This window comes from Lepisosteus oculatus, chromosome 2 (assembly GCF_040954835.1).
Source record: "Lepisosteus oculatus isolate fLepOcu1 chromosome 2, fLepOcu1.hap2, whole genome shotgun sequence".
NCBI classification, from domain to species: Eukaryota; Metazoa; Chordata; class Actinopteri; order Semionotiformes; family Lepisosteidae; genus Lepisosteus; species Lepisosteus oculatus.
In genome coordinates, this window is record NC_090697.1 from 66,044,532 (window position 1) to 66,061,327 (window position 16,796).

At 42.3% G+C, this 16,796-nt stretch overlaps 1 protein-coding gene across 3 annotated transcripts in view; it reads left to right on the forward strand.

The window, feature by feature from the left end:
- The window catches only part of LOC107076754 (uncharacterized), a 95,475-nt gene that overhangs the window by 39,968 nt on the left and 38,711 nt on the right, over positions 1-16,796 (forward strand). For 2 of the 3 annotated variants that reach the window (XR_011182751.1, XM_069181009.1), the window contains exons 12-14: positions 6,392-6,506; positions 10,209-10,385; positions 11,449-11,546. Coding sequence is in view for 2 of the 3 variants with exons in the window: in XM_069181009.1 (XP_069037110.1) it covers positions 6,392-6,506; positions 10,209-10,385; positions 11,449-11,546 (390 nt within the window). In the remaining variant the exon portion in view is untranslated. Of the gene's footprint in view, positions 1-6,391; positions 6,507-10,208; positions 10,386-11,448; positions 11,547-11,706; positions 12,747-16,796 lie in introns of those variants that run through there. The other variant, XM_069181011.1, reaches the window with a different exon arrangement.

Consider the following 16,796-nt stretch of genomic DNA (forward strand, 5'->3'; position numbering starts at 1 on the left):
ATTCCATGTTAAAAATAGAATGTGTTTTCTATATGTGTATAGGAAGATTACTCTTACTACAGAGATATACAATATTTTCTGTGTCTAAATAATTGGTACAGCTACTGTACATAAACTGGTCAGAATTACTTTAAAAGGAGCCTCCTTAAAGCTAATGTAATTAAAAGCGCAACCACACATCTGCTCACCCAGATACAATTTTTCTATTCTGGCCATTTTTGGCTACATCCCCAAAGCACGAGAACATTACTGAGAGATGGAGAAATCAGGTTACACAGTCTTATGTACTCACGCTCCCCATGGCCTGCGGGCACTTGCTCGGATCCCCGCAAGTTAAAATTGCTCCTTAGCTCTCCTCTTAAGTGTTCCTAAACCTTAAGGGTTTTGCGTTGCGCAGAGCAGCTTAACACTCCGATCAGCCCTCTAGTTAGGGGGAAACATCTCCGCCTTTAATATTTAAGGTGTGTGATCCTCAGGATGTGTTATACAACAAACCCCGGATGTTCTGGTATTCTAGCACACAAAACCCATTTGCAGCAAATTCACTGTTTTTTTTTACATTCTTGCAAATTAAAATAATACTTCAGAGTCTTCTTTTGTAGTAGGCTACTCTTATATAATTAATTAGGTTCATATTTTTAGATAATTATGTTTGTTAGTGGCACATTAGCAATGTCCCATTCTGTTGAGCATTATATAATGTGTTGGAGAGCAGCTTGGGTTTTTTAGCATGGGGAGGGTTGCAAGAATTCATTGGATCACCCTAATAAAACGGTGTCCACCCCAGAGCATTCACAGCTGCTTTTTCCTAATTAGAAAACAGGCAAAATGAGGCTGAAAAGCATTGCAGAAATCTTTCTTTCTGTCAGTTTAAGTGTTGGCAGAGATAACTTGTGTGTAACAAGCTACTCAGACACAACATTTGCTAATACCCCGAGATCCTCCAGGAAAAGGTTAGACAAGATCCCCGGATCAGCTGGGGGCCAGTGATTAGTGCATGAGCAAGGTGAGGCTATGGCCTCCTCGTCTTTGTATCCTATGCACTTACTGGAAATCTGACACTTTTTCTCAAGAGCTGTAGTCAATCAAGAATTCATAAAAGCTCCAAATCTGTATTTTACAGTCAAGGTTTTCAATATGGCATATGCCAGCACGACGATGTGGATCTCAGTGTTGTTCTCGGGGGAAAATGATGCTATAGCATGTCAAAGTGAACTTTATTGTGGAATCCTGCAAAACATTTTCTTCAAGCACCAAATAAGGAACTTGCAAGTACACTGAAAAGACAAGGCACTAGGACACGAAGCCGTTATGCCTGAATGGAGGTGTCTTTTCCCTTTCCTCGCCTGGGGATGGAAAGCTGTCAGAATTTAAATGTTAACCGTCCTGTTAGTGGACTGAGCGTCCCAGTGGGGCTTCACTGAGTCCAGGCTCACAGCAGGGAGAGAGAGCGAAGGGTGAAGGTGGGGGTGGGGAGGAAGGAGGGAGCTGAAAAGAGAGGGAGAAGAGGAGAGATATCCCAAAGAAGGCAGGTTGTGTTTGCTCCATTAGGCTTGTTCCTCGTACTTAAAACGCCATTCCGTTGCTCTGGTTCCTGACAGATACAGTAGCAGACAAGCAGCCAGCATGCAGAGGGCAGTCCTTGGAGCCCTTGTTTAATCACGCAGTGCTCCAGCGCTCTACCGTTTAAGTGCTTTAGCGTGTGTGTTGGTGCCCATACAAAAAAAAAACCTAGACGTTTTTGGGACCGGAATCTTGCAGGACTTCGTCAGGATTCCTATGTTTTTCTGTTAAAAGGAATCCTGCAGGATGTTCCCCATGGAATATTTGGAGGATTTTAGATGGATTTGGACTTTGTTTTTGTCTGAGTGTGTATGTGTGTTTTAGGAGCAGAGGGCAGAATCTATTTAATAGACTCCAGGAGACACAAGAAGATATTCTAGATTAAAATTTTATTTTAATACAGTTTTGTTTTAAAAGGTAATGTTTCCATAAATGTTTGATTATTTTAACATTCTTGTGTTTTGTTGATTCTTGAACTGTGATTCTGAGCCAAGGGAGCTTCTCTCTCTCTCTCCCACGCCTGTTGTCTTTATTTCTCTTTCTGTCCACTGGGCGTTTATGGGCGTCACTCTTTCCCCAGAGAGAGACTTTTGATCTACTCTGTTTATCTTCCATTGTTTTGTAGAGGATTTTCTTTATCATTATTTTCTTTCCGGTGTGGATGTTTACTGCGAAGAGATGGTGGGAGTGTGGTAAATCTGAGGCAGGGCATCTTGATGCAGTACCAGCCCACTACCTGTTGTTTGGCCTGGCTCTGACCTGTGCATGTAGTTGATACTGAGGCTCTGATATATGCTATTGTCCCACTTATACTCTACCCAACCTGCACAGAGGTCTTGTGCCCTCCTTGAAATGTAGATTAATAAGAAAGGCCAGATCTCCAGTGAGATATACCATCGGTGTCAGCCTATGACATTAAAGGTCTGGTGGCTACCCAATGAAAAATGTTCTCATTAATAATGCCTGCTTACAGTTTATCCTGTGTCCTGTCTACATAATAGTGCATTTTTTAGTTCCAGTATTTTGAAAGGTTTATACATCTACAATTGTGCCTGCCTCAAGAACTATCATCAAGTCCTTTGCCACTTAGAGACAGTAGACGTGGGAGGAGATGCTATTTCTGCCCTGGCCTGGACAAATTTGGATGTTCTGTAAGGTCCGTCAGTCGCTCTATCTAAAAACAGGCCTGAGTAGAAAAGAGATGTAAACTGTCATACTGAAGTGTTTTCAGCTTTCAAGATTTTAGGTAATTTTTGTGACTTAGAACACAATATTTTAGCAATGTAACACTGGATATAAAAATCCACCAGTCAAAACTGAAATGTATATTTTCTTCATTCACTTTACTGTAAACATTTAGAGAATTACCCAATTAAATGCGTATAAATAATCCTTAGAACTGCTGGAATCTTTAGGGGGTATCTCATTTCATCAGCCCCCTTCTTTAGAGAAATGACCACACACTGCCCTGACTCTGGCCGATCCTGAGCTGCTGTGCTGCAGACAGTTTGTTTTAGGATGGTGGTCAGGTTTGAACAGCTGGTGCACAGATATTAAACTGTGTGCACGGACCTTGCACTCAGCCAACAGTCATGAGTCATTTACTGCTTTTTAAAAGCTGATGACAATTTATTATGAATTACACCTGAATAAAATAATAAACTGTAAATATTATGCACACGCTCTGAGTTTTCATGTTAAATTTTAGAGGTTGGGCTGATCAAGGTTAGGGTAAACTTTAAAAGTTAGACGTAAAGTTAGTGTCAGGATTAGGGTCAGGATCAAGGCCTGGGTCAGACGGAAGATTAGGGTTGAAGTTAGGAGTAGGGTTGGGTCAAGGTCTGGATCAGAGGGAAGATTAGGCTTGAAGTCAGGAGTAGGGTTAGGATCAAGGCCTGGGTCAGAGGGAAGATTAGAGTTGACGTCAGGAGTAGGGTTAGGGTCAAGGCCTGGGTCAGATGGAAGATTAGGTTTGAAGTCAGGAGTAGGGTTAGGGTCAAGGCCTGGATCAGAGGGAAGATCAGGCTTGAAGTCAGGATTAATGTAATGTTTGAAGACAGCAGTAGGGTTAGGGTTGGGATAAGAGTCAGAGTTGGGGGTTGTGTAGTAATTCCAATCAGAGTCAGGGTTAGGCTTGGGAGGTAACTTAGACAAAAATGCTCTAATGTGTTCCCTTTGGTATTCAGATGGAACTCAGTCAGCCATGTGACAGTGACTGAAGCCTGTGTTTTTTATTGCTTGGTTCTAACGAGCTGTGTCTGGCTACATCTGTATCAGTTTGGGACCTTGCAGATCTAGGACAGAGATATAGGATAGAGAGACAAATGACTGAAGACACCATCTGCATGTCTCTCCCATTCCCCCCCTCCTCTCTCTGTCTCCATGGAAAACATATCACCAATTTAAAAAGCCCATAATTAAAAATTTCATTGATGAGCAATCCCTGCCTGTTTTCTTTTTTTATCCTTTCAGATGTAGGTCCAGCTGCTAATTTGTTATTTGCTATTCTTTTTTGTTTTGAATTCACCTCTAGTTAAACCTGTAATAAGGACTATACAAACTTGCAAGACTGGAGGAGTGACATGCTGTTGTTGTAAAAAGTAGCACAGCCAGAAAGCAGAGTGTGTTGAACTGCCTGTGCGTGAGAGTAAAATGAAAATGGAAGAAAAGTAATATTTAAATTATACAATGCTCCAGCAAGATCCAATTTAGCATATGTCACCTACTCTCTTGAAATTAGCCTCCTCAAGGTCAGTTCTAAGAAATGAAGGTGTTCTTTTTTCAAACCTTACTGACAAGCTCTGAGAGCTCTGAAGTAGCCATAGCTAGTGTCTTCATTTTTATTGCTTTTGCGGGCACTTACAAATTTGCAATTAAGATGTGTATTTTGGTAAGGAGAAATTGGCCAGGATCCAAAGCACAGGTTTGTGATCAAGGGCACTACATGGCAAAAAGGATATTGCTGCCCTGGAAACAATTCAAAGAAGAATGACACAAAACCTACCAAGTCTCCCAATAACTTTTAATCACGTACAGCTGGCATAAAAAAACAGAATCTCTAGTCTTGAACACAAGAAAACGCATACCGATTTGCATCAGATTTTGACAATGGATTCAGCAGGCTCCTTTAGACTTGGCAATTAAACAGTTTGTTCTACAAAATAATCACAGGATGTTTGGAGTAAATTGTTCAGCTGTATTGAATCCCTCAAGAAACCTCTGGGAGAAGCTCTAGGATCAATTAGCAACTGAGCATCTGAATAAGAAAGATGTGCTGAGTGTCTGCTTGTTTGCAAACTTTCTTGTGTTCTGTAGCGTGTCTGTGTTTAGTGGCTTTGTCAGTGTCTCCATGTGTCAAAGAGCCAGGCATACAGTAGCTGTAAAACAGCTGAGTTAACAAACTGCAGCTCCCCGCCATGAAAAAAATAGAGAAAGCCAGGTCACAACTTCTCACAACAGCTGCAATTTCCTGGGGCTCCATCTTTCAACCGCTGCTTCACACTTCCATCGTGCATGGGTCAGCCAGTCGGACAGCTCAGATGTTAAGTGACTCCTGGCACAGATGGATGAGATTCGATTTCACCTGGAGCAGAACGAGACTGGATTAGGCGTGTGAGTGCTGCTGAATTACTGGAGGTTTACTTTCCCCTGGTCTCTAGTGTGCTGAGCTGGGATGGAGGTCTGGCCATTAGGTTTTTTGGCTCTTGAGTGTGTTTGGGCTGAGGGAGGGGGCAGAGAGAGACTGGCAGGGCAGCTGGAAGAGCCCTGGCGCCCATTCCATCCAATAATTAAGCAAAGCCATGAGGTTAAATCAGTTTGACTCTCTTCGTTCTGATGCACAATGATTTCTTGTTTCCTGCAAAATTACAACATCACCGCTGAGCTTAACTGTAACTTTTAAGAATTCCCCACCTCCACAAAAAAGGACTCATGAAAGCCAATGAAATGACCTTTTGGGGTTTAGAAAAATGGCCCCATTCTTTGTATCTCTTATGAAAACTACAGTTTCCAATTTTTAGTTGAAGTGCACAGGCTTTTCAATTTGCTAGTCTGTTCAATTCCTGCATCTTGTTTTGCTAGATCTGCACTTCAGCATTTTTAGTTAATTTCAGAAAATGAGGAACAGGCCTCATCACGGTGTAAAAGGTTACAAACATCCCCCCTTTTCCTCTTCTGCTCTATTGCCAAGGGGAACTTTTTTTCCCAATGAACAGTAGTGCACGGAGATAGTGATAGTGTGTTCATTGTGTGTCCGGGTTCTCCAGTACTAATGTAAACAGACGGGACAGTGTATGGTAAGTGATTCCCCCTGTGTGCAGTGAAAAAAACTCCCAGCCAGGTCTGATCATGTGGGTGCACCTTCACTCTGTGAACACATGCAAACACCTCACAATCCATATTAAGTTGTTTTTCTTCCAGGCTCCAATAGTAAGCTTTAAAGGAGCCATAGCAACCACAGAAATATGATCATGTTAATGAATATAATGTTAAACCTTCAGTGCTCGTCACTTTTCCTCTACAGTAAGAGATTCAAGCATCATGTTTCATTTTTAAAGATCCCAGCATCTCTACTTCTTCGACATGCCATGGGACTCTGTTTCATAATCAGTAGGAAAATATATATTTTCTGATAACTGTAAATATGTATTTTAATAGTTTTCAATTTAGAGTCCTGTCTCTTGACCTTTTTTTTATTTTTTTGTGAAAATTTAATTTTAAGAATGTTTCACGTATGGGCTAATTTGGGGAGAGACTGGCATATAACACACACCCATATAATTTATTTTCCCTCTTTAATTTATCATTCTCTTCTTCATCTATTTCCCAGGTCCCCTTCTCAACCCTTCAGTCTTAACTCTGGTTCCCAAGGGACACATAAAGATGGCGCACAAGGCGATGGACCCTACAGGCTGCCTGAGGTCAACTTGACCAATGTGTTCAAGGTAGGAGACTGACACGGGCAACCCTGGGACTGGTTACAAGAAGGGTTGGAAGTATCAATCATCCCTTTTCCTTTCCCAGGGGTGTTGCCTTTGAAGTGTTTACTGAGTCTGAACAGTGCTGTTAACCTCCAGGAAAACATTCAGTGCAAAACCAAGGATAAACTGAATGTGTATGAATGAGTGTTTTCAATCCTTAGAAAACACAAGGCCTTTGAAGCATCCCCAGCTGACTGGTTCTCATGTTGAGCAGTTTCCTGGAACTGGCTCTGTGCAGCAGCCTTTTCTTGGATGGGCAGTACCCCCCCAACCCCCCCCATTCTGGGAGCACACAGGGCACACAGCCCAGCTCAGCTGTCCCTGTTTCCTCCACAGAGCTTCACAGGAGTTAAAATAAGACTAGGCAGGAAATGGCAGCGGATGCAAGTCCATCCTCTGACACGAGAGCGGGAGAATCAGAGTGTGAGAAGCACAGAGGGAGTCAGAGAGGGTGAGATTTAGAGAGTCAGAGAGAAGGGGTGAGATTTAGAGAGGTAGTTAGAGAGAGAGGGCGAGTTCTAGAAACTGAGTTAGAGAGAGAGGGTGAAGTTTAGAGAGGGAGTCAGGGAGAGTCAGAGAATTTCAGTGAGTCAGAGTGTGAAAAGAGATTGAATTTTAGAAAAGGTGAGAAATTGAGAGTGTGAGATGCAGAAAGGGATGGAGTCAGAGAGGATGAGATTGAGAGATGAGTCAGAGGCTGAGATTTAGAGATGGAGTCAGAAAGAGAGGACGTGAGAGACAAAGAGAGATAAGGGGAAGAGAGAAAAGAGAAATAAGAAAGAAACGATTGAGTTAGCTATCAGGGTATGCTTGCAGGAAGCTGGAAGTGACCTTGAGACTATCAATCTTCTCTGTTGAAAAGATATAATCAATGTTTAATTCATTGTATTATATAATTCATGTTTGCTTGATCTGCCTGGAATGGCTGGTGTCTGTTGTTTGCTGGTCAGGTCACCCTGCCCAGTGGCTGATGCCTTCATGGCTGTAGTTTCTGCCTCTCAGACCCCAGAGACTTAATAACTACTGATTTTCCCTCTCTAAAGTTCCTTGCCCACACATTTACTTTGGACAGGGTTGCTCTTACCTTGCACACAGTTAATCATTTTGTGTTTGCAGACTTTTTGTCCTCCTATCTCAGAAACATGATCATAGCTCTCTGCTCAAACACATTTCCTGCAATTTGACTGGAAAACTGACGCCTTGTAATGAGCAAGATGGCAGCTACACCTGCATATCTCATAATTGAAGACAGGAAATCCAACTTCTCTTTGACTGCTTCTTTTCTTTTCTTTAATATGATGAAACTATGGAGATCTTTTCAACTATTTTGCTTTATTGAATTGGGTCAAAGCCACAGTACCCCCGATACCAAAAACAGCTTTAGAGACACTTCTAGTACAAAGAATGTGAATCTCAGAAGGAAGCATTACATCTGACAGCTTTACTTCAGTTTCCTTGAGTTTTGGGTAAACCTAGGACTGATTCTGGCAGGTACTGTATAGCAGAAAGCTGTATACCAGGTATACCCTGTATGTGCAGGGCCAGTATGGTCCAGCCTCAGTTTGCCTATGAAAATTGACCTAATCAGTACACATCTCCTGGTATTTTTACAGGTTTCCAATGGATTTACCATGAATTTACATTGCTTTGCCACGATTTCTCATGGCTCCTAGCCTTTCTCTGTGTCTGACCGTGTTTTTACTACTATGCTTGACTATACTTTACTCCATTTTGAAGATGGTATACAACAGTAAACTGTTTCACAGGGCATATCTGCTAACCTTTGATAGAACATTCATCTTTCTCTGACTTTGATCTCCCACAGTCAGAGGGAATCTGCAGAAAAACTCAATTTGCTTTTTCCTGACTTCAGAAGAGCTGCCATTTTGGAATGCAACAAGAAGATCACTAGGTAGTCTTTGTATCTGGCCAATGTGCAGAGCTGACATCACAGGTGAACAGGTCAGGTTTTTAGTCTTGGACTAATTCATTTGAAAATACAACCCCGACTCTGCACTGAAACATATGATCTTAAAGGTCCCATAGTTATCATAGTTCTTTCTTTTGTAAGCATGACCTGATGGTGGATGCATAAAGCACATTTAACTGAATAAAGAACTTAGCTTCAAGGGAGTTTAACCCAGAGAGTCTGGGAGAAACGGCACAGACTGCACACACTCTCACCTTGGGGTGCAGCAAGGTGACTGCCTCCCGCAATGATGATTGCATGATCAATCTCACGGTCCCCATCCCTGACTGTGAGGCTGTGTGAAAATCAACTGCAATTACAAGAGTGTGCCTGGACCCCTAGCACACCGCAGGGATAGAAGCTGATGGGACAGAACACTCAGGGCAGAGATTTAGGGTGGTAAAGCCACTGGAATTAGGACTGCTGATTACTGCAGTGTTTCGGGAGCATCAGAGTTCAAACTGCTATAGTTGATCTGGACATCAGCCCTGAACTGGCACTTGTTTTCAGTGAATATGACCTGGAGAATGACTTCACAGACTAAGACTGAGCTAAAATCCAAGTTTTGCATGCATAATTGTAATACATTTAGTATGGTATATTCATCTGATCAAATTGATCTGATTCAAAACATTCAGAGATTTTCTATATAGAAAGTTGGAAGTGCAAACTTTTTACACAGCTTTTAAAATGGAATTTGCACTTCCTAAGGTTTATATTCCAGCTGTTCTTACACAAGATGGCATCACTCAGTGGAAATGGAAGTGGAAAGAATTCTTCTTATCGGAGTGGGAATTGTAGTTGTGCACAGAATCTTCCTTAGAATCTGCAGTTTGTGATGCAGTGGCCTAATTTTCTTCACAAACCTTCCAACACAAGATTTTGTGCAGGAAGACTAGCTTGTCTGAATCCAAATACAGTATGTTATCCCCTGTGAGGATACCTGAATATTCCAGGCTGTCCTGTGCACTGCAGAGGATTTAAAAGTAGCTCATAAACTAGATGTTTAATTTAATCTGACATGCTTCAGAGCATACTGCAAAATTTGGCTGCATGCTGCATAGAACATATTGAATAAGTCCAGAAATAGGGCATTTTCCAAAGTTCTAGAAGCAATTTCATATTAATTTGGTGTATATTTTGAGATTATTAAAATATACTCTCCACATTTAATAGTCAAATGAGTTATAAAATGATCCTCTGTGGGACAATGCAGTACAGTTTAAGTTTATAACCTAAGGGCATCACATACTGTAGCACCTTAGACAGACAAGACTCGGTGATCCAGTAAGGCACTGCAGTGTGAATGCGAGGCCTGTGCAGCACACTCAGCCTCTCGGCTCAGACTCCCCTTATTCTCCTCAACCATTGAGGCTCTATTGCCGTGACAGGGGAACAAGCTCTGCCAAACCAATTACACCCAAATGCACAGGGGTTAAGTAAATACGCATGGCAAATAAATAATCTAATTATCCTCTCACACTGTCTCCTCTGTCTTTCTCCCTCCCTCTGAATCATTCCCCCCTCTCCTCCTCATGTTCCCCTTTCCCTCCATTCTTCTTCTATTGCCTTTCCCTCTGCCCCTTTCTTTTCTCCTTCTATCTTCTCCCTTTTCTCTCCATTTTCTTTCACTTTTCCCTCTACTGTCCTCTGCCCTCTCCTCCTCTCTCCACATTCCCCCTCTTTCTCTGTCTCAGTTCTTGGCAGTGTGTGGTGTAGTGAACCCTGGCTGGCTGGAAAACCGAGGTCTGATGCAATTGGTGGTGTTGGTGATGAGGGTGGGGCTGGATAGAGGATTCTGCGGCCACGCCCATTTGGAGCTCAAGCACCTCCTATTGGTACTGCTGCATAACCTTGGAGACTGGAGGACACAGGTAAGCACCAGAAAGGAAGGCGTTGGACCACTACTCCTGTTAGGCTGCGCTCCACATACTGACCATGTAACATAGCACAGGATAACACATTCTAGTATATTAAAAGAGCATTTTGCAGAAACTAGTTTCATAATTAGGAATTATTACAAAATACAGTTTACAAAACAACATCACATTCAGCATTAGTATGTTCATATAACTGGGGTCATCTGCTGATACAGTATTAGCAATTATCATTTTAGTATAGTTCTGTCTGTATGTATGTACAGGGAATGTACATCTAAAATTTGTGTGCCTTATTAAACAACAATACCATGACACCAATGTGTTGTGAAACTGTGAAATTTCATACACATACCAACAGGACAAGAGAAACACAATGCGATAGACAAAAAGAAAAAGAGATAAAGATGCACTTTCTGTTGTACTGGAAGAAATACTTTGGGATTTGACATTCTTCCCTGAAATAATGAATCTAATCCCCATATTCCCACACCTGCCAGAATCAGAACAGTTATCAATCCTACCAGGGGAGAGGGAAGGAAACTCAATAGAGTGGCAGCCTAGTATGTGATCTCCTGTCACAGCCTGAGAAACAGACAGTGAACCTCTCTTGTAAATGTCTTGTTAATTGTCTTTGCTTTGGCAACAATGTAATTCATCGGTCATTGAATTTGATAAAGCTCACTGAATAAAGCTCATTGAATTTGAATTTAACAGTTATGGTACACACCAGAGAACATTAGCATCAGCAGTCTCCAGCCACAATGGACACAGATGGTGGTCATTCTGAGCCGATGTTAGTGCCCCCTGGTGTGTTTTGTCATAGTCCATGGTAATGTGTTCCCCATGGTTCCATTTAAATGTGTATCAATTCTTCATTGTTCCGTGGTGCATAGATTTGACAACTTGAATGAAATGGCCAAATCACTTCATAAGCACCCTGCAGTCTACTGAAGCAGACTGGTGTTTGTACTATTATTTGTGCAATAGTCTCTAAGGTATAAACTAAAGCTACAAAAGACAGTTTGCTTTGGTTAAAATGCCTTCCCCTCTTCCTCAGCTGCCGGAGCTGTGTCTGACCCTGGCTGATCTCTCCAAGCACCATCACACCCTTCTGTGGCTTGTACAACTCCTGCCAGACTGCCGGGAGAGATGGAGGTGAAGCATGGCACACTCCTCCCTCTTGTTTCTGTCTCTGTCATGTCAACACTCCTCTTTTTCCCTCTTTGTTGCTTGTTTTCCTCCTTCTGTCCTCTTCCTACCTCTTCAGCTTCCTCCTATTCCCTCACTCCCACTCTGTCCTCTTGTCCTTCTGCAGTCCTGAAGATCCCAGATGCACACCCCACCCACACCCCACACTGCAGTCCTGTTGTGACATTTATCCCGGTGTCAACCCTGCTGTGCTGAGCCTGACTGGCTGTCCCGAATGCCTGTGGTGACTCAGCCCTGTGCTCCGAGAGATTTAAGCAACAGTCATCCGTTTCCAGCAGCTTTAAGTCTCAGAAGCAGAGGTGTTAGCAGTTAGTTGTTAGTAAGCTGTTCTAGTGTCACTTGATACAGTTGTACTCCTGCTTGATAAAAGGTGTTTTATGCAAGCTGAACTGCTGCTGTGTGTGCAGAGTGAGCAGGGCCAACTGGCTGCCTGTGTGACACTACTGTCTTCTCCTTTCTGTCTCCCTGTACCAGACCCAGGGTTTAAGAGGTGATGGGTTCTGGTACTTGAGGAGCACAGCGACCTTTTCTTTCTGTCACAGCTCTTATATATTGGAAAAGAACTAGCGCTAGCAGTGTTAGAACACTACCTGTTCTCAGCTGACACACCATATCAAGTAAACAAGGTGTTGAATTTTTCAGCATATTAAGGGAGACTTTAATGTGAAGTAGTTTTCTGCAGCACTGTTAAGAGAGACACAACAGGGGAAGACATGCTAAAATAACTTTTAGTACTTAGAATCAAGAACTCCGAACAGGAAGAAAAAGTCATCTGCAAACCAAAATGATCTAAACTATTTATTTGAATTGCTTTATGTTTAGATAAGTTTAAAAGTATTTATACGTATCAGCAGATCCAGAGTATCAGCAGATCTTTGTAGAAAGTATGTTCCTTTTGTGACTGAGGAAATGCATGAGATCTATAACCCAAAGGATATCTTTTTTTAACTGTGTTCCTCATTCCCCATTCTCCCATGCACTACCACACCTTAGCATATCGTGTGAACTTAAATTGCTTTTGACCAGCTCAGACAGCAGCACATTCAGGACAGGTACGTAGTCTCCTGTTTCACGTGTATTGTCAGATGCAGGCTTTTCATTAATAAACACATTCTGACCATTTCCCCAGCAGAATGAATGTAAAGAGCTCTTGTGACTTGTGTCCATGTTCCTTATACCTAAGGAAACCTTGAGAACAAATGCCTCCTTTTTTGTTGCACTAATTTATACAGATGGGTTACTGGGGTAATCTGGGTAAAGTGTCTTGCTGTAGAATTTAGTACCAGTGTTCCCGACTACTCCAAAATGCAACAATTGTTTGTCAAATAAATTATCACTACTGCACATTGTGCAGTAAACCAAGGTTGCTGCATTCTATAATTCCTTTTCCACACTTTACTGTGGCTTACTGCATATTACCATACCATAATCTGCTTTCATTTACCATCCATTCATCATACTCTGTTATGTCCTACTGGAATTGACCAATCTACTCTAAGTCTTATCCTTCCTCTTCTTTTACCACACTTGACTGTATTTCACCGTTCTGTGTTCGGGATTTACCATGGTGAGAGCTGCACTGGGCGTCCTTTGCACCGTCCTCCCGGTCCAGCACAGTCAGCCTTCCTGCCTTTGTCTCTAAGTCTCTGCCCCCTTCCAGGAATTCTCTCCTGGACGGAGTGGTGACAGCAGGAGGAAGAGGCGGCCTCTGAACCCCCGTACCCCTCACTGACCCCCCCCCCAATCTTCCTCCTCCAGCCTCTGCCCCCCATTCCTTGTTCTCAACGCCAACGCACACACCTGCACATCTTGAAGCGTAAGCTCTTGATAACTGCAGCACTCAGCTCAGAATAGAGGAACAGGGTTGCCTTTTCTTTCCTCTTTCCATGGTTTTCTTGGCTTGCTAGTGATTGTTCTAAAGAGCTCCTTTGTCCTGTGGCTACTTCCTTCGGAGAGTTTGAGGAACCAGGGGCCAAGTAGTTAAAAAACAGACTGTGCGCGAGCATGGGGGATGGGGGGAACCGTTAGCAGGACAAGAAACACACAAGGCCTGCATTGTGTTGGTTTTCTTACCGACTTGTGTAGCTCTTCAGTAGCACTCTCTTGACATTATTAACAGTGTGGTGAGCTGTCCACAGCAGGGCACAGTATTTCTTTATCAAGTGTGTGTTACCTAAATTGTGTTTACTAAATGTGTGTCCAGTATGTGTGCAGTGCAATTGAGTGTATCCTATGTGTTTTCAACAGGCACTATAGAAGTGTGCAAAGGAACAAGTAATAGGTTTATTCCATGCTGAAAAAAAGAAGAAGAAAGAGAACACAACGTTTCGGCCGTGGAGCCTTCTTCAGGTGTCACCTGAAGAAGGCTCCACGGCCGAAACGTTGTGTTCTCTTTCTTCTTCTTTTTTCAGCATGGAATAAACCTATTACTTGTTCCTTTGCAGCCTACGCATGCTGACGCAGCTCCCCACCTGAACTATAGAAGTGTGTCCACTTTGTGTGTTATCTTATTGACTGAGGTAAAGAGGAAGATGCTTAGGGTACGGCCATGAGCTGGTCAGGCCAGGGAGAGGGGCAAAGTGACCTGTGTGAGGAGGATATCCTGGTTCAGGGGTCAATTACGAAAGCTTGCATGACAGGATTTCCTCCTCCCCCGCCCATCAAGTCATGTCCCACTCTTTCTCGCCTAGGACCGGCAGGGCGGTTCAGGAATCGCGCAAACTCTGACACCACACCAAGCTGCTGTAGAAACAGGAAACGGTCTGGAAACCACTCTGGGCTGTTCTTCATTCAATAGGATGGGCTTTCAGACCTCGTACTGCTTGTACTGTTGATTTCCTAGAAGTTATTGTAAGCCTAGATATGGGCACCTGTTGGGTTTGAGTGTTCTGTGTGTTTCAAATGCTGTTACTGTGAATTTTAGTTTCCAATGCTCTGTTTTCAATGTGCTCTGCTCCTCTTTTATGTTAATGTTGGCTTTTTTGCTGGGCTTATATTGTAGATTGTCAGTGTAGAAGCAGCAAGCTCCAGTGCTGAAGGATATACAGGGGTCTATACATCAGAACAGGAACTGTAGATTTGAGACCATTTACATTACTTTCTCCATTAGTTTCCATTTTTCTTGATATTATGAGCATAGTACAAAGCACCTAAACATACTGCACCTGATACTTGAAATAAAGGAAAATGGATGCAAAAGATTTATAATTGATTCTGGAGATGTTCTGTGCTGCAGAAATTTTATGTAGGCAGATCACTTAGGCAACAACATTTCAGAATACTTAAGTCAATTAGTGGGACCTGCTCTTCCTAAACCATGTTCTTACAAGGATGCAGTTTTAATTCTGGGCAACTGGTTCTTCCAGATATCCTACTATGTAATGCATTACTTCTAAAAGCCATAAAGATGAAAGTATCTGTGACTCCGTTAAGGAATATTTTAGCACTTTCCAGAAAGTTAAGCATTGCATTATTAACAACCCCTACGAAGTTAGATTTCAGAGAGCAGGTCCCAACTGATTCAGTTCAGTAATTAAATGCTCAGGGTTGCTTTTAAACCCTTAGATCCTATTTCTCTCCAGGGTCAGTAACAGGATCAGTAATGGCCAGCAAAAGCCAAGAGAAAAAACAGATTCCCTGTTTTTTTTTCCCAGTCTGATTACTTCCTGGCTTTTACCAGCTGTAGTTTTGAGTATATTTTGCCAACACTGTGTGGTGGGTAGTCCAAGCCTGAGTCAATCTGAGTTTGGAAAAAAAGACACATGAGCAGTTTAAGAAGTATTAAATATATTTGTTTTCAGACTACAGGAACCTACAGCTAGTAAAACCTGAAAAGGATCAAGCCTCCACACACTGGTAGTGCATTGCCCTACCAGATCTCTGTGTCACCAAAGAGAACCCCTTGGGGAATTAGATGGTTTGGAAATATTTCTGGAGAGGGTTAATGACACAGCACTTCAATGCTTGGATTCAGTCCCAGTGGACTCCTTTCCTGTTACTATAGCAGATGTCCCAGAGCTGGGTGCAACAATGTAGTTTCTTGGCGTGTCTGAGGAAGCTCACTGACACTCTTAGTTCCTCCCAGCAGCTGTGAATGAACAGACGTGGACAGAGGAAACCAGCTTCTCACGTCTTAACACTTTGCCATCCAGCATTACAAATCCTCAGCACTACAGTGAGGTGTTTCTCCCCAGTTTTCAGTCCAGTTTAGATCTCAATTACTTCATTAAACTTTTGATTAAAATACATTTTCAAATTATATCCTTTATTAATTGTTTGCAGCTCCTAAAAGATTGCAGCGTTAAAGTTATTTCTGACTTTTTATAAAGGTTTTAGAACAGAAAGTAAGTCCATTGGCCTTATGTGGTAAATGTGGTATTAATTGAATTACAAGTTTAATTAAGAGCTAGGGAGCTTAGAAAGACTGAAGGGCAGAAGACACTGGGGTGTCTCAGAGCCCACCTGAGATAGCATCAGAGTCTAGGCCAGGCATCTCCAATCCAGTTCAGCAAGGTTTGGAAGTCACCATGAAATCACCAGTATCTAAAGACACAGAACAATTCCATTGAGATCAATTAAACAGATGACTTGTTTAATTAAGTAATTTAGAGATAATATAGGATTAAAATCCAAGTGCTCTTCAGCCCTCAAGGAGCAGAGTAATCTTAATTGAACAGATTTCTTGTTTAACTCATATACCCCTGGTCTGGATGCACTGTCCTGTGTCTAGTGTGAGAGTGGACAGGCACAAATCCTTTACAGCATTGTGACACAGACCCCCTAATTTGAAATTGTGTTGCTCAAAAGTCAAAATAATAACAAAAAACATTTTGATACATCAGTACTAGGTTCTGTAATTGGGAGAGGCCAATATATCATTCTGGGATAGGGGAACCAATGGTTTTCTGGTTTTGGGGGCACTGGTGAATGTTTTCCCAATCTCGTCTCCAAGCAGAAGGTCCCCCATGTGCATTTTCAGATTGAATCTCTTTCACCCTCATGGAATTCCATTTTAATCTCCACATAATTTACAGGTCCTCATATCATTATTAGGGGGTGCAGATCCCCTGTGCTGCACACAGAGCTACAGTGTGCAGTTTGATTCAGATTCCTCACTGGAAATGTATCCCAGGTGGTGCAAGGTTAGACGCAAACACACTCCCTCTCATATGTACTCAGTTACACCATCAGCCTCAG